Source organism: Pelophylax lessonae (genome assembly GCF_965119305.1).
Source record: "Pelophylax lessonae genome assembly, chromosome: 12".
NCBI lineage: Eukaryota > Metazoa > Chordata > Amphibia > Anura > Ranidae > Pelophylax > Pelophylax lessonae.
In genome coordinates, this window is record NC_138779.1 from 194,521,925 (window position 1) to 194,546,438 (window position 24,514).

Consider the following 24,514-nt stretch of genomic DNA (forward strand, 5'->3'; position numbering starts at 1 on the left):
CTCTGAGCATGCCTAGTCTTGCGCTTAAGATTTTTTTCCGTTGAAAACTGTACTAATGAGACGAAAATCGGACGTTGTGTTGACGGACGACAAAAATTTTATAGCCTGCACACCAGGATTTTGTCGGCTTTTGAAAGCACCATACTAACAATCCGAAAATCGGCAGATCGTTCGTCGTACGACATTTCCCTTCAGATTTTCTTATCATGTGTACGGGCCTTTACTCTCGAGCCTCGTACACACGCAACGATTATCGGCCGACCGATCGGCCGTCTTTTGTCCAGTGTTGTTGTGTTGGTTGGAATGTGCCTAGACTGCACACGAATTTTATCGGCCAACAAAAACCAACTTCAGAAGTGATGTCATGTGATGGTTTACTTTCCGTGTGTTTTTTCTTCTCTGAGCATGCCCAGTCTTGCTCATCAGATTTTTGTCTGCCGAAATCTGTACTGACTGACGAAAAATCGGCCGTTCTGTTGACGGCCAACAAAAATTTTATAGCAAGCACACCAGATTTTGTTCGGCCGAAAAGTCAGAGTCGGTTGTCGGAAGCATCATACTAACAAGCCGAAAATCAGCCGATCGGACGTTGGCCGAAAATTCACGGCCAACAATCGTTGCGTGTGTACAAGGCTTTACTGTCACGTACCTGAATGAGAAGCCCAAGTTGACAAGGGTGGCCTTTTGGACGACTCACGACCAAGCACCCCTGAAAGTTGTGACTTATCCTACAAGGGTGGCAGAATGGCACAGGTGCCAGGGGGCTGAGACTGAGGACTAGAACTAGGGAGTGTGGATATCAGACAAGCAGAAAATCAACTGGTAGGGCACCCGGATACACCGAAGTTTAGTTATAAGTGGAGTCAGGTCACAAGCCGAGTTTGGTAACAACCGAGCAGGAAGTTACCAAATCATAGGCAGAATCGAGGTCAGGAACAAGCAGAGGCTGGCAACATGCAGACATCGAGGTACCGAATCGATAGGTAAAATCTTGGTCAGAAGTTGAGATCGGTAACAGAGATGAGCGGCGAACACAGGCAGGGAACTGGTCATTAACATGGTCAAGCACAAGTTTTAGGATAAGGAATTGCAGAAATTCAGACTGAACGACTATTCAGCAATGATCCTGTATGGAATTCAGGTTTAAATTGCCCACTAGATGCCAGTATCTATAGTGAATGTGCGCATACATTCATTGGCACACCTAGTTGGGCTAGTTGCACAAAAACTGCATGTGAGCCTTACAGCTGGCATGATCTTCCTATTGGGTGCCATGATGTTCCTGACATTTGCTGCCACTTCCTCTTGTTTCTCCGGGTCAGGAAGTGAAGGAAAATCCCTCCAGGAGGACACAATCAAAAAAAATTGTTCTTCAAATAGTAAGGAGTACTCGGTTACTCCATGTGCATATATACTTTATATATACGTCGGCAGAGTGGCTCTCCCAGGCAGAGTCACATATCGGTACGTCACTTGCCTGGGAGGAGCTAAGGAGCTAGGGGGCGAGCGCGTGCTGCCAGCGGCGCCCCCGCCCATCAGCAGGGAAGCTGGCGCGTGTGTCAGGCGGCTCCAATGGCCGCCTGACGCTCTCGATCTCTCCCCGATGAGAGAAAAGGACGGGCGGCTGATGTAAACACAGCCCTCCATCCTTCTGCCTGCAATGATCACAGAGACCATACGATCCTGCTATATAGGATCCCAGGTCTCTGTGATCATTTCACAAGCCCAACCCCCCCCCCCCCCACAGTTAGAATCACACCCCTAGGCTTATGATTAACCCCTTGATCACCAACAGGGTTAACCCCTTCCCTGCCAGTGTCATTATTACAGTAAAAGTGCATATTTTTAGCACTGATTACTGTAGTAATGTCACTGGTACCCCCAAGTGTCAAAAATGTCAGTTAGGGGGTCTGATCTGTCCGCTGCAGTGTCGCAGTCTCACAAAAAAATCGCAGATCACCGCCATTACTAGTAAAAAAAAAATAAAAAAACAATAAAAATGACATAAATCTTTCCCATAGTTAGTAAACGCAAAAACTTGCGCAAACCAATCAAAATACGCTTATTGCGTTTTTTTTTTACCAAAAATATGTAGCAGAAAACAAATTGGCCTAAAATGTTAAAAAAATTAGATTTTTAAATTTTTTTTGGGGAATGTTATGTAGCAGAATGTGAAAAATATTGTTTTTTTTTTTTTTTTCAAAATTGTCGCTATTTTTTTGATTATGGCGCATAAAATAAAAATCACACAGGTGATCAAATACCACCAAAAGAAAGCTATATTTGTGGGAAAAAAAGGACGTCAATTTTGTTTGGGTACAGCGTCGCATGACCGTGCAATTGCCCATTAGGTGAATGCAGTGCCGAATCGCAAAATAGGGCCTGGTCATTAAGCAGCAAAATCTTCCGGTTATAAAGTGGTTAAAGATGTATTAAAATCATCACCTGCCCAGGTGGTAGGGTGGGCAGGTGTAGTCCTGCTTGACCCCTCCGCCGGGCCTACAATGTTGGACTGAAGTAAGGCCCATCTGTTGTTTGGTCTTTTCTTAGAACATAGCCGAATATGTATTACTACAGGAGAGACTCTTCATGGTTGACCACTTCGGCGCAGTTCCTTATACCTACCTATGGACTTTCCATGGGTTCCTGGCTGAACCCCTCATCCTTCAATGTATGTTATTGTAGCCATTTCCTTGTATACGGACTAGGATGACAGTTCCATTTTGTACTATATTTTGCTACTTTATTATGTTTTTTATTGTTATTTGAAATCCTAATAAAAAGACAAACAGAAAAGATGTATTGAAATCAACTGCCATGTCATGGTTGTCCTGGAGCTTCAGAAGGTAGTCCATAGGAAAAAAGTATCCTTTAGAATAAAAAATATCCATTTGGAAAAAAAAAAAAATATCCACAAATAAAAATTTAGAATGGTATTATATTTAAAACCGCCAAGAAAAAGCCAAAATGTTTCAAGAGCTATAAGAATCACCCTTTGACAGGGTTGACAAAAGTCAAGGATCTTAAATTGAACAATAATAGGGGCATAGGTGTGCGCAGCCTATTGCATTAGGGTGTGCACCCCAAATCTCAAACACATGCGTGTGTGTGCATATATATATATATATATATATATATATATATATATATATATATATATATAAAATATATAATTTTTTTATATATATATATATATTTATATACCATATAAATATATATATAAATATATATATATTTTTTTATATTTAGCAGTAGTGCAATATTTGTAGAGAAGTGGACGATGTCCGTAGGGAAGGGGTTGGTGTCAGTAGGGCAGCAATTGGTGTCAGTAGTTTATTTGTATTATTTATTTATTTTTACTTTTTTTACAATTTAAATGTTTTTTTATTTTTCACAATATTTTTTTTTTTTTACAATAATTTTCTAATATTTTTTTCTATTTTTTTTTAGGAGGCACATTTGGGGGCGCTTTGGTAAATATCAGGGGTCTAAACAGACCCACGATTTCTCAGTTTTGAGACGGAGAAAGGGACTGAGGACAGAGATTCCCCAGTCCCTTTCTCTGCAGCCAGGCAGCAAGGGGAATCTGTGCAGCACAGGGTGATTAGGGTGTGCCCAGTCACACCTGGCACATCCTGCTTGCACACCTATGAATAGGGGTGTGTAACATTAAATGCCAATGATTAGTCTCTCAAACAAACATGAGACAAGGAAAGCCCTTGAAGGAACCATCAATAGTTCATGTTCTTCTAATTTTATGTAGTCCAGGTTCCAGATCCTTGATCTCTTATAGCCCTAAAGAGGAATTGTTTTAGTCCCAAAAACGCATCAGATTTTTTAAAAAATACCGTATTTTCCGGCGTATAAGACGACCCCCCTAATTTTCATCTACCGGTAATACTTATACTTAGGTTACCTTGCAGATATTATACTCGGCGTGTAAGACGACCCCCCATTTTTGGGGGATTTTTTTGAGGTTCAAAAGTAGTCTCATACGCCAGAAAATACAGTATATATATTCTTGACTTTTATATATGGGATAGCACTTCTATTTCTTATATTATGTGTTAAAAAAACTACACAGATTTAACCATTCCCCATGGTAATAAAAAGTTGTCTAGATATATTTAATCTCCTTCCTGCTACTAAACCAAAAACTCGACCCCTATACATTGACCGAGAGTTCGTCTTCTTTCTGTGAAGGTTGATATATATATATATATATATATATATATATATCAAAAAAAATATATATATATATATATCAACCATATATATATATTTATATATATATTATTTTTTTTTTTTTTTATCTTATTCTCTTGTTGCTTATTAATCCTTCTCCTCTACCCTTCCTGGTTCATTTTGTGATTTGTGTTTTTTACCCTCATTATCATGTATTGTCTTCCTTCCTTGATGTGTCTGTTACCATCGAGCCTTGTCCCTAATGATTAGCTCCTTCTGAAAACTCATCTGCTATTCTACAGATTATCCCTTTCCAATTAGTGTGCTCCTAATAGTACAGGAAGTTAATTATATAGAATGTATTCCATAGATAAAATCCCGGATGTTCTTCCAGTAATAAATGACAACCTCGCGTATTGGAGATGGAGGAGCATGTGGGTCTATGGGATCCCTAGAATAATCAGCAGGCTAATTTTAATAAGCAAAATGCAATTTGCAGTTTATGATAATTTTAAAGCTCCAGGCATCAATCATCTTACATTTTCCTGTTTGTGCAATACTAGGAAAGGTGTAATTGTAATAAGAATATCCAGAGATGACAATTTGGGTTGGCCAGGGTGGAGAAGACACTGGAACTAGCATTGGTTTTAATTCACTGAGCTATATGGGCTGTTATCTGCCCTAAATAATAACATATTTTTACTTTTTTGCAATGCCATTTTACTTAGATTAGTAAGTATCACTTCTGTCTTATGTATTCTAAGCTCATGTTCTAAAATGGCTTAAAGTTGAACTTCAGCCAAACAACTAAATACACGTGTAAAATCCATAAATTGGAGCCATATATTGGAGATTTGTACTTTTGCCCCTTTCATTCCTGAGATTTACACAGCCCATCACAAAATCTGACATTTCTCTACTGTAGGTCAGTAATATTGCCAGGTCTTGCCCCTCCCCCAGCCTGTGAAAAGCAGCAGACTGATGAGCTCATCTTTCTGTCTCTCAGCTACTCTGCTCTCTCAAATGCTCTAGCACAGAGGTCTCCAAACTGTCACAACAAAGGGCCAGTTTACTGCCCTTCAAACATTATGAGGGTCGGACTGTAGCCAGTGGGAGTAGAAAATGCCCCAATGTCAGTGAGCGTAGACAATGTCACAGGTTGTCAGTAGGAGTAAAAAAAATTACATCATTGGTGTAAGTGGGAGGAATAGTTCCTCATAATTGATGTCAGTTGGAGAATTTGTTCCCCACCTCTGGTATCAGTGGAAGTAATAGTGCCCCAAGGCAAGCAAAGGGCCATAGTTTGGAGGTCCCTGCTCTAGCACATAAGCACTGCAGCACAACTGATTGGTCAACTTGTGCTACCCTTCCCTCTCTGTCTAAGGCAGGGTTTCTCAACCAGGGTTCCTCTTGAGGTTGCTAGGGGTTCCTTGAGAAATTGGCAATTTCTGTCTCTCAGATAAGTTCCCAATGACACCATTGTTCCTTTTAGCTATCTGTAAGAGGGTAATTCTTCCCAATGACGACAACAGTAAGGAGCATTCTTCCCACTGACTGTCACACTATTGTGTCATGAGTTGTAGATTTTACATTTTTAGTAGGGGTTCCCTGAGTCCAGAAATTTATTTCAGGGGTTCCTCTGTGTTGAAAAGGTTGAGAAAGGCTGATCTAAGCTCTTCTGTACATAGCATTGCAAGAGGCTGACACTAAATCACATTTAGTTGCGTATAAAAATATACTTAATAATTTTGTAATGGACACATACTTGCATGAATTGGTGTTTTGTGCCTTTAAAACAGTGGTTGGAACCCCATGGGGCCAGTCATTGAGACAATTGCAGAAACTCTTTGCAACAATGACTGTCTCTGTTGGTCCCAGATTGATAGCATTGTAGCACTCACCCCCGCAAGGGCCACTGATTTTTGTTCCAGTTTCTCAGCGTGGCATCCATAAGAGCCAATGTGGCAATCCAGACATTGGTCCTTGCTAGGCCATGTTTCTAAAGCTGGCCATACATGTTGAAATCTGATTTTACAGTCTCTGTACAATCTCCATGAGAATGGCCAAGACCCATTTAAACAATGCATTCAGTCAGGAAGACCATTGCACTTCATAATTGTTGGTAGTGCTAAATGGGATTATACAGCCAGATTGCAACATACATGGTAAGCTTTAGTGGACACTCTAGTTCATCATCTCACATCTATGGAAGATCCCAGGCCTTTTTCTAGATGCTTGTTGCTTTCATTTACTCCAAAGACATGCTGGTAGGTTAATTGGATCCTTTTTAAATTTGGCCCTACTAGGTATGTATGAATGTGAGTTAGGGACCTTAGATTGTAAGCTCCTTGAGGGCAGGGACTGATATGAATGTACAATGTATATGTAAAGCGCTGCGTAAATTGACAGCGCTATATAAGAACCTGAAAATTTTACAAGTTGTTGCTTTAGAAATGAGTTCTTGCACTGATCCCACGACTAAAATGTACAAGCAATCCTTTGTCAGTTAACATCATGGCATGTCTTCTAGTCATCAGCATGTAGAAAAATCCAGCCTGACACAATTTGTATCTTGGCTTCCTCCAACAAGTGATTTGGACCGAATTCTTGCACAACAACATTTGAAATGCCCCCCAGAAAAGCACAAATTGGCAACATCGATTCTTACCAGCGGGGCATTGCGGAGATTTCATTCTCATTTGGCTTAATTGTTGTCTTCTCCTGTGCTTGATCTCTGCAAATGAAATGAAACTGGATTACCTCCAATGATAAATTAATGCGTTCCTTTCTAGATAGACAATTGACCTTTTTATAAGGGCCTAGAATACCTGAAATAATACAATTATACCGTCTTGTTTTTTTCCAACTGATACTTGAGGTCTTTTCCCTCTGGAATCTTTCTGTATTAAGGTAGAACCCTGACCTTTCCTTCAAGGGCTATCAATAGTTTTGTTACTTCCTGATCTCTAAGGCAATCACATACCCCCATATCAACATTCTACAAAGTAATTCCTAATATTAAATTTTATAAATATATTTTACATTTTAATATTATATTTATATAATTATTATATTTATTATAATTGATATAACCCACTTCTCGCACCTGGATATCTCCTAGATCAGAAAAAGGTTTACATTTCTGCTGTCAGCTTAGAGATTTGGCGATAACTTTGTCATTAAGGTAATGAAGTAATACATATATAATTTTATTTTGGGACAGAGAAGGCGTTTGGTGATACTGTTTTGCACAAATCAATTTTGTTTTTATGCAATCCATACACAGACGATACTAAACTGTTAAAAAATAGTACTACTGTAGATAAAAGTATACATTTTATTCTATTATGTGTGCTATTTAAAATGATTCTGCTGGAAAAATAAAGGCTTTTTTTCTTTCAATTTTTAACTTTTTTTATTAAGTAACACTGAAAAAATAAATAAAGCAAGTAAAAAAAAAAAAAGTCTAAATAGTAATTGTTAGAAAAATTAGAAATAAAAAAATAGCAGGAAAATGGTGGTTATGGTTAAAAGAGAAAATGGAAGAAAGTGTCTCTTTTTTGCTTGCGAGGCTGCCTTAAGTGATGATATATGTGTAGCACCCTACAGGTAGGTGCTAGGTAAATGTACAGTGGGCCTTGTCTGCCTAATAGCAGGGCTGTGATTTGTTAGGTAGGGTGTCAGGACTTCCAGATGTACCTGCTGAGGGGAGAAGTATCCCCAATGGCTCCTGTGAGAGGCTTCTCATAGGGCAGTGGAGGAAGCCCAATCAGGGGACACATCCCAGCTTGTAACTACCCCAGAAGGCAGATTATGCTGCAAAGGATTCTGGGAGTGGGTATAAATTTGGGGGGAAGTGCATGGCATGGTGTCTTTGGCGGGAAGCAGAGTCCCAGGAGGGAGAGTATGGCTGTCTCTCCTCCTGCCTGAGGAAGTGGATGTCTCGGGGTGTCGTCTGAGAATCCAGAGAGAGTGCTGAGTTGAGCTGAAGGGATCTGGTGTGCTGAGAACCAGCGGAGAGCGAGAGGGGTCCAATCCCAGGAAAGCCTACACAGGTCGTGAGTACTGAGGATTGCCCCTGGGGGTCTGCCTGAAGAGTTAGAGGAGACCACTCCGGAGGAGTTTCTGGGATCCAGTGTCAGCTAGCTGTAAAGGGGGTACCTAGGTTGAGGACCCTGGAGTAGCAGAGGGGGTACATAGTCAGTGGACCCTGAAGAGCTTAAAGTATAAAGGGGGCGCCTGCGGTTTGGGCCCTGAATTGTACAGAGTACCAGTTAAAGTTGCAGCTATACAGTAAATCACAGCAAGCTACCTCCAGCCAGTGCCAGGCTGGAGAGAGTGGTCAGAGACTTTGCATTGCAGCAGTGTCAGTAGTTCTATGCTTCACAGTCCTGAGTCTTCTGGACCTAGAGTCAAGGATTCAGCACTTTTGTCAAGTTACAGTGTGTTCTAAGCGTCAGTGAGCGCTGGCTAGCGTCGGCTGGCGTCAAGGCAGCGTTAACAGACATTTTCCGGATAAAGTCCCAAACTGTATCTAAAGGAGTATCGCACCCATTCCCTTCTCCCATCCCCTTTATCTAAATTTTAACCCTTCTTTAGCTTTGTACAATATTGTTGTGTTGTAGTGTCAGCAGCTGTTCTCCATGACCGTAGCGCAGTAATCTTTTATATATATATATCAGCAGAAATACATGCATGCAGTTTGTAGGGTACGCTCCCCTATGTGTATATGGTGTTCTGACAGTTCCCTCCCTGAAAATACTGGTAGGTTACTAGGCTTCCAACCAAGTCAACCCAGGTTTGTGACTTTGTAGTCACTGCTACTTCTAGTTTGATGTGGTTGGATCTATGTTATCTTTAAAGCGTTCTTGACTTTGTTAAAGCATAATATCTGTGAAGGTTCTCATTCATCCAGGTTATGGTATAAGAAGCAGTAGTTAGTCACATTCAACTGAATTGTATATGTAACGCTGAAGATGTTTTTATCTTTTCCAAGAACTGAAGTAGTGGCTTGGAGAAACTACAAAATCTCTTTAAAGCCTCGTACACGAGCAACGAATTTCCGCCGACCGGTCGTCCGTCTTTTGTCCAGAGTGGTGTCTGTTGGTTGGAATGTGCCTAGACTGCACACGAATTTTCCCGTACGACAGAATTATACTTTGGAAGTGACGTCATGTGTTGGATTGCTTTGTAGGTGTTCTTTTATCTCTGAGCATGCCTAGTCTTGCTCATAAGATTTTCCCCCATCAAAATCTGTACTAATGAGACGAAAATCGGATGTGTTTTGACGGTCGACAAAAATTTTACAGCCTGCACACCAGGATTTTTTCGGCCGAAAAGTCGGAGCCGGTTGTCGGAAGCATCATACTAACAAGTCGGACGAAAATTCCCAGCCGAATTTCGACTCGTGTGTACGGGGCTTTACATTACAAAACAAGTCCAGTTGAATGTGTTGTGGAATCTTTTCCTCTCAGGTACAGATACCAAAAACTCATTAGTCAGTGATACCAAATCAGATATGTAGCTACATAGAGATCGACTACAGACTCAGTGGGTTGAATCAAAGTGATCTGGATTTATTATTCCGCGTTTGAGATTAAATATACAATATGATGTAAGAAAAAAGGTTGTATTAAGATATTATTTTGACCAATCAAAAGTTGGTAAGAGCTTCAGCAGATTTAGAGATAAAAGTCAGTTTTTCAGTGTTTGCAAATTTATAAGGGGACTTTCCCATCAAAGATATATGTCTTGTGATCATGATTTCCAGACGATGAGTGTTCCTCATTCTCTAAGTCACCGGACCTCTTTTGTTGCAAAATATTCCAGGTCATCAGATATATTTTTAGCTTTTGCAAAGTTGCATGAACATGAAAGAAATAAGATAGGACAAGAGATTAATACTTTGAAGCCATTTTTGTCCTAAGCAGCCATCTTGCCACCTCAAATGTGACTACTACTAGCAGCAAAGTACAATGCATTTACCTATAGTGTGTTGAAAAAGGACTTCTGATTAGTTATTTCGGTTCATGTTGCTTGTGTTGATGGTTATATTAGGTTTGGAATTCTTTTTTTTTTTTTTGAAGGCCCTGCCAATTCTGGCTCATATATTGTATGCTTTCTAGAATATTTGATGGCTTGGAATACATGATGGAAGTTTAATGTAATCATAATAATTTCTTCTATTTTTTTCTTCTACAGTACGGCCGGTCAGATAGTTATCGTGTGGCTACCACGCAAGATAATAAGGACAGCGAATCGCCCCAAAAGGGGAAGGGGGTGAAGAAAGAGATGGACGACCTTAAGAAAGAAGTGGCCATGGTATCTATCTATCTGTCTGTCTGTCTGTCTATCTACTCTATCTGTCTATCTACTCTATCTATCTACTCCATCTATCTATCTATCTATCTATCTATCTATCTATCTATCTATCTATCTATCTATCTATCTATCTATCTGTCTACTCTATCTGTCTACTCTATCTGTCTGTCTACTCTATCTGTCTATCTATCTATCTATCTATCTATCTATCTATCTATCTATCTATCTATCTATCTATCTATCTATCTATCTATCTATCTATCTATCTATCTATCTATCTATCTATCTATCTATCTATCTATCTATCTATCTATCTATCTATCTATCTATCTATCTATCTATCTATCTATCTATCTATCTATCTATCTATCCTATCTATCTATCCTATCTGTCTACTCTATCTGTCTACTCTATCTGTCTGTCTGTCTATCTACTCTATCTGTCTATCTACTCTATCTATCTGTCTACTCTATCTATCTGTCTACTCTATCTGTCTGTCTGTCTATCTATCACATGTGGTTGGATTCAAGCTACACTACATTTTGACTCCTGTATTTCTCAAATATCATCTCTATATTTCCCAGAGCTACCCAGATTGTCCTTAATGTAGACCTAGAAGATCTTCTATGATAATGTTTCAGTGTATCATGGCTACACTATACTATTTCTTGAAGGAGTCGTGTCACCAGGGAACTCAAATTCAAACAGGAACAGCCTGCAAAAGAAAATATCCCAGTCCTACTTCTCAAGACTTCCACTGGGAAGTCCATACTTCCTGGTGATTGAATAGCTGTAGCTCGGACTCAGCATAGGTGTGGCGGACCGTTGCTTCCATACAGAGAGCAAGAGTATTTTTCTGCAGCATGCTGACAGGGGACAGGCCTTATACTCAGGATATGGATGCTTTTTAATGAGTAAGACTTTGAACACCTTTTGCTTTGATGCATCTGGAACATATTTAGCTGATTTGAACTAAAAATTCAGTTTGGTTGCCATGCTGACTTCAATGCTTTCAGCAAGTAGTGCTAAATAAGTATGTAGATAGAGAGTCAATGACTCTGAGGGTATTGGCAGCAAGGAAAATAGTAACATTTTCAGAAGGAAAGGTCATTATAGCAGCTGCTGCATTTTACTTGGGAGAGGCTTACTTACATTTTCCTATGCAAAGCAAAGTGGCAGTAGAATGTAGTATACCCAAGTTTTTTTAGGCTATAAATGACCATATGTCTACAACAGTATAACTAAAGCTATGGCACACTGTGGGACTGCCATGGGGCCCATTACTATATGCCTACAGCCAAACCAGTTTGGATAACACTTATGTACAGTATGTGTATTTTTAGAGCCTCTATATGATTTCTATGGAATCCATTATTATTCTACTGTACAACCACCGGCCACTTTATTAGGTACACCTGTTCAATTGCTTGGTAACACAAACTGCTAATCAGCCATTCACATGGCAGCAACTCAATGCATTTAGGCACATAGATACGGTGAAGACAACTTGCTGAAGTTAAAACCGAGCCTCCGAATGGGGAAACAAGGGGATTTAAGTTACTTTGAACATGGCATGGTTATTGGTCCCCAGACGGATGGTCTGAGTATTTCAAAAACTGCTGATCTACACGGATTTTCATGCACAACCATGTCTCGGGTTTACAGAGAATGGTCTGGAAAAAATAAGAAAATATCCAGGGAGCGGCAGTTGTGTGGACGAAAATGCCTTGTTGATGTCAGAGGACAGACGAGAATGGGCAGACTGGTTCGAGATGATAGAGAGGCAACAGAAACTCAAATAACCACTCGTTACAGCCAAGGTATGCAGAATACCATCCCTGAATGCACAACATCTTGAAGCAGATGGGCTCCAGCAGCAAAGAAAAACACATCGGGTGCCACTGTTCACTAAGAACAGGAAACTGAGGCTACAATTCGCACAGGCTCACCAAAATTGGATAATAGAAGATTAGAAAAACATTGCCTGGTCTGATGAGTCTCAATTTCAGCTGCAACATTCAGATGGTTGGGTCAGAATTTGGCGTAAACAGCATGAAAGCATGGATGCACCTTTGGGGTGTGACAAATCTGCAGCAAATGCGTGATGCTATCATGTCACTATGGACCAAAATCTCTGAGGAATGTTGCCAACACCTTGTTGAGTCCATGCCACAAAGAATTAAGGCAGTTCTGAATGCAAAAGGGGGTCCAACCCGGTACTAGCAAGGTGTACTTAAAAAAGTGTCCACTGAGTGTATATCTCTAGAGAATTATCCTTTAAGATGGAGATTAGGAGACAAGAGACCCCCTAATAGGTTTTCTTTGTGACCCCATTACACATGGTTGCAGCCCTGTGCTTGAACCTTCTCATCCATGTTCTAGAAATTACATTGGTTACCCGTTGTCATTAGTTTCCTCAATGTGTGTGTATGTGTGCTCCAGTATAGCATTCAATGCTGCTGTTGTGTGAGCCTTGTACAAAATCTTCCCTCATTCATGTTTCTCTTTAACCTCAGACAGAGCACAAGATGTCAGTGGAAGAGGTGTGCCGGAAATACAACACAGACTGCGTGCAGGTGATTCGATTTTATACACTTTTTTTATTATTTATTCTTTTTGTAATATCTTTATTGAAGCAAAAGTACAAAACAGTAACAAACCATGTATAATGCAAAAGAAGTCAACAGTTAAGGAGTACATAAGAAAGGTTCATGGGTAAGCGGATGTTACCAAATACAACGGCTACCATATGCAGCGAAATAAACAAGAGTACTTTGCAAAGAAAATTTCTTTTTCATAGAGGGTGGGTGCGTTCAGGCCCGGGTTCAATAGGTAGCGAACGGGTAAGAGAGTCTTAACTAACCGTGTCCGGGCGCACCCAGCAGAGCGTCTCGCATAGACGCATCCTGATATATGTATAAATGTCATAAGCAGAAAAAAAACAGATAACCTTAGAGAGAAGAGAAGGACGGGAGTAGATAAGGTAGGAGAAAAAGGAGATGGGGGCAGAAGAAGGGGAAAAGTAGGCAATGCCATAAAGAATGTCAGAGAAATAGGGTCAGAGTGGGGGTAATCAGGGCAGACCTTCAAAGATACAATATGGGCTATACAACAGGTCAGCCAATGCCCTGCACATAGGTTGAAGTACCCGTGAAGTACACCAGGGTCTCCATAAGTCCCAGACTTTTTCTTTTGGTGTTTTTCAAAGTGGCCATCAGTTCCTCCATACGGTGTATTTCATTGATTTTAGAGAACCATAGTGTGCGCGTGGGAGGTTGTGTTTGCCTCCACATAGCCGGAATGCAGGCCTTTGCAGCGTAGAGGAGTTGGATTGTCAAGGACTTCCTGTACTTCCGAACTGGTCGCCCCGAGAGATGCAATGCAGGATTGTCTCCCACCTCGACTGAGGTCAACTGCCTGATGGCCGATGCCACATCATCCCAGAAATCCCTAAGCGAGGGGCATGTCCAAAAAATATGGCGCATTGGTTAACCACTCCGAGTACACTTTTATTATTAACCTAGCATCTATTCCAACATTATTATTTAATTTCCAGGGACATTTACCCTTTATTAAGTTCATCTAAGCACCTGGTGAACAGTAAACTTGCCCAAACCTGTTACAATCCGATTATACAATCTCCCTTAGATCAAATAAAAATTGAGTGGATTGTTTATGTAGGCTCAACAAAGTGTTCAATCTACTGTACCATTTGGAGATTGTACACAGATTGTATTTTTGCCATTCAGAGCAAAGCAAAATGTTTAACCCCCCTTCCCCATCCCCATTGGCATATCATTTCCCTTACTTTGTACCTCCACTGCTTCATTCAGTTCTGGGAGCCAATGGAAAGACTTCCAGACAAGGGCAGATTGACCATTGGAGACAGTAGGCACATGCCTATAGGCAAGAAAGCAGCTTTTTCTTGAATAATCATCTGTCACAAATATGTTTCCTTTATCAGTAGGAATAAGTATCTTATATAGCAGGAAGAGATGTCTAAGTCTCCCCTGTTTTAAAGGGGTCAACCAGACAGAGGGGTGTTTTTAGGGCACAAAAAGCTGTGTGCCAACAGGCTCCAATGTATAACATTCAGCCCTGCTTCATGGTATGAAGGAGCTTGTGACCTGGCCATACGAAAGCACTGGGCCACTGCCACATGGGGAGCTCATAGCCCTACAACTCTTTAGGCTCAGGGATTCATTGATCTAGAACTCAGAAATTACATTGGGCTTTCTGCAGCCGAGGACAGTAAAAATCTAGCACTGTGCACTAATGTCCCATAGACTTAAATGAGATGCTCTAGATTTTTAAAATGAAGCCAGCTACTCAGTAACATCCATTGCAACAATTCTTTATTGATACAATAGGGTTGGAGATAGAGCTGGACTGACTCGATCACTCACTGTTTATAGGTAGGTGATGATGTGGGCGGGTAGGAAAGGTTCCTTTCCAAAGATTTTGACCCTGTACAGCCTAAGCTCGTTTGGCTGTACTTCTCCTGTGGATCACAGGATCGCAGTTCATTCTGCACTCCTGTGACCCGTTTTCAGCAGACAGCGTGCTGAAGTCCGCTGTGTGCTGACATCACGGAGCCGGTCCAGGCTCGGGCAAGTTCGCCACAATGGAGTCGGGATCCACCCACAAGCCTGGACTGGCATCCCGCTCAGCCTCTCAGGGAGCCACTGAGAGCCCCACCTGGCCACTCCCCCCCCCCCCCACACTCTCTACAGCCCTGCGCTCCAGTGAGCGCAGGGGGCAGAGCAGAGAGCCGGTGACTGACAGTCAGCAGCTCTCTGCTCAGGGAACTGTGAGAACCAAGCGATCTGCAGTGTTAGATCACTCGGTTCTCAGTTTAAGATGCCAGGGACCAATGCTGCATCCAGTTAGGTAAGCATGAATCTAGAAAAACATTTACCCCATACATGGTAGTGAGCCCTAAGGGGGCCTGGGCTGCTTCCTCAGGGAATGGCCTTATAGTTGTGTATCCGCATGTATAGAGAGAGCGCGTACACTAGGGTCACTGGAGAGAGGGGCATGGGGGAGGGGGTTTGGATGGGAGATTGTTAGGTGGCCGGAGAGAACTTTCAGACCTGATACAATGGAATGGTGGCAGGGGGTGGAGGCTGGGTTGGACATCTTAGATGGGTTGTGGATGAGCTGGTTAAAGTTTGCAGCAGTAGTAAATTATAGCTAGAGGGTAAATGTCATTATTGGGGACAGGAGGCTTGAGTCGGATGGAGGCCGCGGAGGAGAGAAGGAGGATACAGGGAGGAAACAGGCAGCATGACAGCTGGCTTTTGGGGGGGAGAGAGGAGGGAGTCACTTACAATGCCCGGCAGCAGGGGAGAAGTAAAAACGGTGCCAGAAATGGCTGCTGGTACAGTTAGAGAGCAGTAACAAGTGAAATGTGGTGTGGTGGGAGTGGAGCAATGATGGCGTTGGCTTGATGTTACATGTTTCTACCTTCAGTAAACTGGTTTAAACCCACTTTCAAACTCACATTTTCTGGATACCATGCGCTCCTCTCTATCTACTTTTCAAGATTATTGACTACATGACAGGATAGAGCAGTAACGCATTTTGGTCGAAGCCTTACTCTTATCTGAGTGATGCTATGGGTAAGGCTTCAGCCGAAACGCATTGGGAATGTTACTGCTCTATCCTGCCAGGTAGTCAGTAAAGAGTTGTTGAAATGGATGTTACCGAGTAGCTGGCTTCATTTTATTGGAGAATATGCAAACTCAATGCAGATAGTATCTAAGGGTCACAGACCATACCATACCAGACCAAAGATCATGTATCCAGTCATATCCAGTTCACTAAATGAAAATCTCAAAAAACAAAAACTAAACGGGGATTGGAACTTTAGCTATGATAAGATACCTCTTCAGACCAAGAGTTTGCATAGAAATCAAGGAAAATGTGCAGCTCCTGTAAATTTCTTCTTTCATCGTTTTTATTTGAAATGCTCCCTAATGATTACTTGTCCTCTGTTTTTAGGGGTTGACACTCAGCAAAGCAGCGGAGATTCTGGCCAGGGATGGACCCAATGCTTTGACTCCTCCTCCAACTACACCTGAGTGGATCAAGTTTTGCCGCCAGCTCTTTGGAGGTTTCTCCATCCTGCTGTGGATCGGAGCTATCCTCTGCTTTCTGGCCTACGGCATCCAGGCGGGTACGGAGGATGACCCCGCCAATGACAATGTGAGCACATCTGTGATTCTTATATCTGTATGTTGCAAGGGTTGCTTGGGTTGGCACAATTATCCCTAACATTACAAATAGCCAAAACAATTGCCTCAAAGATGGGACTTTAGGATGTGCCCAATAATGCAATTTATATATTATACTATTAAAAGTCATCCTTTTATTGTAAAAGCATTCAATTGCATGACGCATTTCACCTAACAACACTTCTGCTTCATGCGTACAAAAACATAGCAATAATAATGATAAAGATTTTCATGTATACAAACATGTAACACATAAAAATTTCACAGCATATAATTTCTCTCACCCTACTCAATTAAATTTGACTCCTTGATTTTTCCAAAGCTCAATGCTGTGACATAATCTGGCAGGGGACAGTAGAATGATATATCATGACGTGTTTCATGGGTCCAAAGCCCCACTTCTTCAGGGTCTGCAAAACTATCAATATCCATTCCAACAATACTATGAATGTATATAATACTATTCTTTATAATAGTATTATATTACGATAAAAAAAAACTTCTGACTTTACAACCACTTTAAGGAAGGGTATTATAATTCTTTATATTAACGTATACCAGGGGTCTTTATACTATGGCCCTCCAGTGGTTGAGTACCTAAAATTCCCATCATGCCCAGTCATGTCTGTGAATATCAGAGTTTTTCAATGCCTCATGGGATGTGTAGTTCAGCAACAGCTGGAGGGCCGTAGTTTGAAGATCCCTGTCCTATTCCTTTTATTAAATGAACACCAAAATCTGGGATCAGAAGCCTGGGGACCACTAGTCATGCCTAACTTCCCCCTGGAAGGAGGACCAACTATTCATTGGAAAAAAAAAAGCTTTAAGTGTATATAAAGGTTTTTTTACAGAAATAACACACCTGGTCCAGTGGCAACTGTCTAAGAGAGAAAGAGGGTAATATCCTCATTTAGAGAGTTTTCCAGAAGTGACACGGACTGCGAAAAATAATAAACCAACTTATCACAACTGGGCTTCTGCAAGAGTCTAGGTATGAAGATTTGGGACTTGTGTACACATGTGGTGCCTTCTGAGAAGGCATTTAACAGATGGTAAGGTGGCATTATGTTGCCTCCTCACCGCCTGTTTTAACCCCCCTTAAACCACGCATGAGCATGCCACAACCAGTACAAATTCAAAGTACTAACAACTTACAAAGCCATCCACAACTCTGCCCACCCAGCTTCATCACTAACTTGCTTGCAAAATATCAACCAAACCGCTATTTTCGGTTCCCCCAAGACCTTCTGCTCTCTGGCACCCTTATCACCTCCTCCCATGGTCACCTCCAGTACTTCTTATGAGCTTCTCCCATCCTTTGGACCTCCCTAAGCCAGTCTGTCCAACTATCTCCTAGTCTATCCATCTTTAGACGATCCCTGAAAAACCTTCTCTTTAACCACTTGCCTACTGGGCCCCTTCCTGCTTAGGTCAATTTTCAGCTTTCAGCGCTGTCACACTTTGAATGACCATTGCGCAGTCATGCAATACTGTGCCCAAATTAAGTTTTTATAATTTTTTCACACAAATGTGGGCACTGATAGGTGGCACTGGTGGGCATTTATCAGGAGGCCCTGATAAGGCTGCACTGATGGGTGGCTCTGATGTGTACTGATAGGTGGCACTGACAGGTGACACTGATAGGTAGCACTAATAGTTACTGATTGAGGGCCTAAAAAACGTGTAGAAAAAATAAAAATCAATAAAATTGTAAAAAATAATAAAAAATAAAATAATACAAATTAAAGCTACTGACACCATCCACTGCCCTACTGACACCAATCTCTGCCCTACTAACACCGTCCACTGCTCTACTGACACCAATCTCTGCCCTACAATCACCGTCCACTGTCCTACTGACACCGTCGACTGCCTTACTGACACCAATCTGCCCTACTGACACCATCCACTGCCCTACTGACACCAATCTATGCCCTACTGACACTGTCCACTGCCGTACTGACACCAATCTCTGCCCTACTAACACCATCTACTGCTTTACTGACACCAATTTCTGCCCTACTGACACCGTCCACTGCTCTACTGACACCAATTTCTGCCCTACTGACACCAATTTCTGTCTCCACGGGGAGCGATCGCGGGGGCTCTCTGGCTATCATAGCCACCGGATTGGCTCCCCCTGTGGCGAATGGGCGCATGTGCGGTCCTGCGAAGCGACGTACAGTTGTAAACACGGTAGACCGCTATTCTGTCTGCACAGGGAGCGATTGCGGGTACCCTGTGGCAATCGCGGATGCCGGACCCACTGATTGGCTCCCCTTGTAGCCAATCAGCAAGCGCGTGTGCCCTCACTAGCGGTCTCACGAAACGACGTACAGTTACGTCGTTTCGAGGGACAGAGCCGACTTGCCACAGTATATGTACTGCTGGAGGTCGGCAAGTGATTAAAATGAATGTGGTTTCATCTGTCATGCGACTTTCTGTGTCGCACACCGCAGCAAGTCGCATAAGAAGTAGCAGCCGTGTGAACCGGGGCTAGAATGAAAAAAGTAGGTTTTTGTTTTTCAAGCTGAATTCGCATCAGCAACTCCACGCATGAATTTGATTTTTTTAAGGAAGGATTTACTAAAGGTAAATAGACTGTGAACCTTGTAAGTGCAGTTGCTCCATAGCTTAGTAAATGAGGTGAAGCTTCACTTTGCAAAGAATACCCAATCACATGCAAGGAAAAAAAAACTGCATTTTTGCTTGAACATGATTGGATTCAGCAGAGCTCCCCCTCATTTACTAAGCTCTTGAGCAAATGTTATTGCAGTAATGAGCTAAGGTTCGGGGTGAACCTGTTGGAGGCGGTCACATGATAGCGTGACCTTTTCTCATCATTATTTAGAAGGGATCTTTTCAGGACGCCATGTTGGAGAAAGCCAGAGAGCGCACCTCCACGTGGTCTTTAGGCACCGGGAAATCACCTATGCCAGCGATGGGGACCTATTTTCTTTTAGTAAACCCAGAAAACGTAACGGCAAAATAATGCCTCTTTTCCACTGAGTGGTACGGTTCGGTTCAGTACGGTACGGTTCGGAACGGTACACCTTGCGTTTCCACTGCCAATAGTACCCTTTCATGATAGGCGTGGTGTAGCAGGAAAGCTGTGATAGACGATTCTCTGTCAACCAATCAAAGTTCTGCAGAGTGTTGCTCCACCCTGTTGGTACGGTACTAATGTGCTTGGTACCCCAACAAAAGGGTCCCAAAAAAGTGGTACAGTACGGTTCAGAATTAGGGTACCATTCACAATGGAAACGGCATAAATAGCGTACCGTACCGAACCGAACCATAACGCTCAGTGGAAACGGGGCATTCGTTTAGCCAAGTCACTAAACTAATTTCTAGTCATTAACCACTTACCGCATACTAACGTAGATCTACGTCAGTAAACTTTGCGGTGTTATACCGGGATGATGCCTCTAGCTAGAGGCACCATCCCGGTACCGTGGTTTGAAGCCGACGGTCGGCTTTCCGTCGGTACCGACCGATGCGGCTCGGGAGCCGCTCGATCGGTACCCAGGGGGGCGGGAGGGGTTGTCCCCCCCCCCTACCGCCGCCTTCCGTGGCTTTGCTCGGGGCTCCCGTCCCACCGGGAGCCCCGAGCACACAGCCGGCACGTCCGCTGGCTGGATGGAGTCCCGATGAATGCCGGAAACGGCATCGATCGGGTCTCCGATGACGTAACCCGGAGGCGGCGTCCAGGACGTCACGTCCAGGTTACTGTGCTGCAAAAGGCGGCAAATTTAAAAAACGGCTGTATGCAAAAATGCCGTTTTCGGCGTTTTGCATACAGGGAAGTGTAGTGGAGGGGTCTAGGGTCTTTTAGACCCTCGATCCCTCCATAAAGTGTACCTGTCACTACATATTGGTGTCACAAGGGATGTTTACATTGCTTGTGACAGCAATAAAAGTGATCAGATTTTTTTTTTTTTAAAAACTTTAATAAAGTTAAAAAAATAAATAAAATAAATGGGAAAAAAAAATAAATAAATTTAGCCGCCCCCGTCACCGTTAGCTTGCGCACAAAAAAAACGTATACGGAAGTCAAGCCGCAAATGAAATCGCTGTTCAAACCACACATGTGAGGTATCGCCGCGAACGCCAGAGCGTGAGCAATAATTTAAAAAAAAGAGCTACACTCTAACTCAAAACTAGTAACCATTAAATAAATTTAAAGCGTCGCAGATTGAGATCTCTATTGACCGTAGTTTGTCGCGATCCCACGGGGGGGCGCAATTTTAAACCGTAACATGTTGGGTATCTATTTACTCGGCGTGACATGTTCTTTCACAATATACAAAAAAAATGGGCTAACTTTACTGTTTAGTATTTTTTAAAATTAGTGAAATGTGATTTTTCAAAATTTTTCCAAAAAAATGGCGCTTTAAAGACCGCTGCACAAATACCGCGTGATAAAAAATATTGCAATGACCGACATTTTATTCTCCAGAGTCTTTGCGATAAAAATATATATAATGTTTGGGGGTTCTAAGTAGTTTTCTAGGAAAAAATACTGGTTTTAACGCGTGAACAAAAAGTGTCCGAAATAGGGCTGGGGCTTAAGTGGTTAAGGTAAGATAGTCCCGAATTTTAATTTTCTTATTTCAAGAGTACAAAAATTAGACATCCCATAGTAGACATGTAAAATATCCAGCTGCTTTGGATTTTATTGCAGCCTTTTTTTCGCAGTATAAAAGACTAAGATTCTATATGACCAATCAGAAACAACTAGGACAGTATGTCTGCCTCCAGTTGGTCACTCAACATTTTGGCAGCCTGCCTGACCTCTATTGAGCAGGTAACAGAGGCTTCTGCTGGTTCCCTAATCTCCCGTTTTTAGCTCTGCTCACTCATTTCTAGAGGAATTATTTTAGGACAAATATAGAAACACCTGTTCCTGGACATCCAATATTAATTACTGCTCTTAATCTTGATTGATTGGACAACACAAACCTGGCAATAGACAATACACAATTGTCTTAGTATATTTTTGCAGTAGAACAGCTGGGGAACAGGCCGGCACAGTTTAAATCTTCATCTGTTGGTTTAGTACATTTTCGGGTCTAGCATGCCAAAATGTTGCTGGCAGAGAAGGTCGGTTACTGTGGCTGTATCTGGACTTGGGCTAATTTACTTAAATACTTTGGAAATGTTCTGAGAACAGAAATACAGAGCTGCCGTTCCTGACTTTTTATGAAGAGACACTGTCACTTTTTCAAGAGACTATGAAAAGCCCCCCCCCCCCCCAAAAAAAAAAAAAAAATATGACTGATACTTACCTCTCTAGCTAAGCCCTGATGCTTCTTTCTCCAACACAGCCAGTACCGAAAATACTCCAGAAACAAAAAGAGTGATGCTGTGCCCCCTGCTCCTGCGCTCCAAACTAGGTCCTCAGGCTGCCTCTGTCTCGGAACTCACACTTGGCATCCACTATGGCTAAGCTTTGGTGCCCTCTACGACTGGGGTGGTCAACAACACTGCAAATACAAACACAAAGAAAGGGCGCACAAGCCTAGCGCATTATCCTCAGCGGGCTTTTAATAACATAAGTTTAAAATCAACTACTCACAAACATGCTTAATAGACCAGCATATCAATTCCAAGGAGCAGCATCATGTGAAAAGTCCAATGTCTCATGTAGACGGAGGGCTGGCGCTTTTCGAAACCGTGCCTCTTCCTCAGAGCCTGAAGGCCATGACTGAGACCATGGTTTAAATACAGTGGACAAGGCCCCACATGACCCTCGAGATTGTGGTAGGCGGTATCTCCTCCCACACGTTTCGCCTCGAAACACGTCAGCCCTCCGTCTACATGAGACATTGGACTTTTCACATGATGCTGCTCCTTGGAATTGATATGCTGGTCTATTAAGCATGTTTGTGAGTAGTTGATTTTAAACTTATGTTATTAAAAGCCCGCTGAGGATAATGCGCTAGGCTGGTGCGCCCTTTCTTTGTGTTTGTATTTGCAGTACCGAAAAATACCCATTGTACGCTGATGTCAGGGCCTACGGGGAGCTGTGGCTGCTAGACCTGAGCACTGTCAAATGGGGTAACTCACATGCTCTTCCATACTCAGAAATGTTGGGTATTCTTGCTAAGCTGAGATGGGGGAAAGTGTGGGGAATTGACCTAAATATCAGTGGATCAGGAGTAGTAATGAGCTAAGGTTCAGGCTGAACCTGTTGGAGGCGGTAAGAGAGCAGTATACGCTGCTCCAGGTGAGAATCCTCCCGTCATCAGCCAGATGCAAGTCCTTTCCGCGGTCAAAGCAAATCCTCCTATTGGAGGTGGTCACATGATAGCATGATCTTTTCTCATCATTATTTAGAAGGGATCTTTTCGGGACGCCATGTTGGAGAAAGACAGAGAGCGCACCTCCACGTGGTCTTTAGGCACCGGGGAAATCACCTTATGCCAGTGATGGGAACCATAGCTTTTTCACCCCTTTAGGCTTTGTGGAGGTTTGATGAGGCATCCGAGAGACAGTAAGTTAGGTACCGCCTGACTCCCACAGTAGACAGGAACTGCAGAAATAGATTCCACTGCCTGCAGAGCTACAGCAGGACTGCTCAAAATGCCATCTTGGCCATGCCCCCCTAAAGGATTTTTTCACTTCGCCTTAAATGGGTGTTTAGTAGGGTTGACAACAGGTAATTTAACCAGGCCAATTGCATTCCTCCACATCAAGGTCCTCAAACAATGTCTTTATGTTACTGTTGTTGGATGAGGAGACCTGGTTTCATCCCACTGTCACTTTGCCTTAAATGGGTGTTCAATAGGGTTGGCGTCAGGGTTCTGTGTAGGTCATTCAAATTCATCTACACCAAACTCCTCAAACTGTCTTTATGTTACTGATATTGGATGAGAAGATCTGGCTTCATCCCATTGTCTAGGAAACAGGGCCAGATTAACGTAGGGGCTATTGGAGCTGCAGCTCCAGGCCCCTACTTTAATATAGGCCCAGTAGGGGCAGACTGACTGTTCGGCTCAGGGCCAGTAGGGGGGCCACATGAGAGGCTCCTGGCACCTTCTGCAGCAAGGGAAATATGACAGTGAGAGCTTTATCGGTGCGGTGGTAGGGGCAAATACAAGCACCAATCACCCTCTTTGACTTGCTATGAAGCAGCTGAAAGCTGCTTTTCCTCCTCTCTCTCCTGCGACTTTCAGCTGCTTCCTTCGTGAGCCATAGAGGGAGATCAGTGCTTATAATTGCCCCCACCCCCTGCACCATTCACCCCAGACTGTCCATCAGATTCCCCCTGCTCTCTGGGTACTGATCCTTACCATTTACTGACTGTTTTCATTCATACCTGAAGCTCTGAACCACCAAAATCCTCAGCACCAGGCCCATGATGTTCTTAATCCAGTCCTGCTAGGAGACCCTTATAGTCCACAATGCTCTTACTATAGCATACTCCACCCAGTACTCCTTCAAACACTAAAGTGCAATGCCAACTACTTCCCCTTTTACAGTGCGCATACATACAATAAAATACAATTGACTTTCATTAACTGAAGTGCTCAAAAAATGTCCAAAGAGCTTAAAAAGTCCTTAATGAAAAGCGCCTTGTGCAAATAAAGTGGAACATAATTCATAACATATCTTCAGTGTGTTATTCCACCATTGTGTCACCTTCATCGCCACTCAGTGGAAATCGCCAGGAAAATATGATCCTCCCCCGAGTAGACTGGGTCAATGTGCGCCTTATCCCCTCAGGGAATCCGTTATCCAAGCACTAGGCCAGCTTTTCCTTCACAGAC

The 24,514-nt window shown here is 42.5% G+C and overlaps 1 protein-coding gene across 1 annotated transcript in view; it reads left to right on the forward strand.

Annotated features, from left to right (window-relative positions):
* The window catches only part of ATP1A3 (ATPase Na+/K+ transporting subunit alpha 3), a 132,159-nt gene that overhangs the window by 60,838 nt on the left and 46,807 nt on the right, over window positions 1–24,514 (forward strand). The window contains exons 2-4 of the mRNA XM_082273100.1: window positions 10,387–10,506; window positions 13,023–13,082; window positions 16,510–16,713. Coding sequence (XP_082129226.1) covers window positions 10,387–10,506; window positions 13,023–13,082; window positions 16,510–16,713 — 384 coding nt within the window. The remainder of the gene's footprint in view (window positions 1–10,386; window positions 10,507–13,022; window positions 13,083–16,509; window positions 16,714–24,514) is intronic.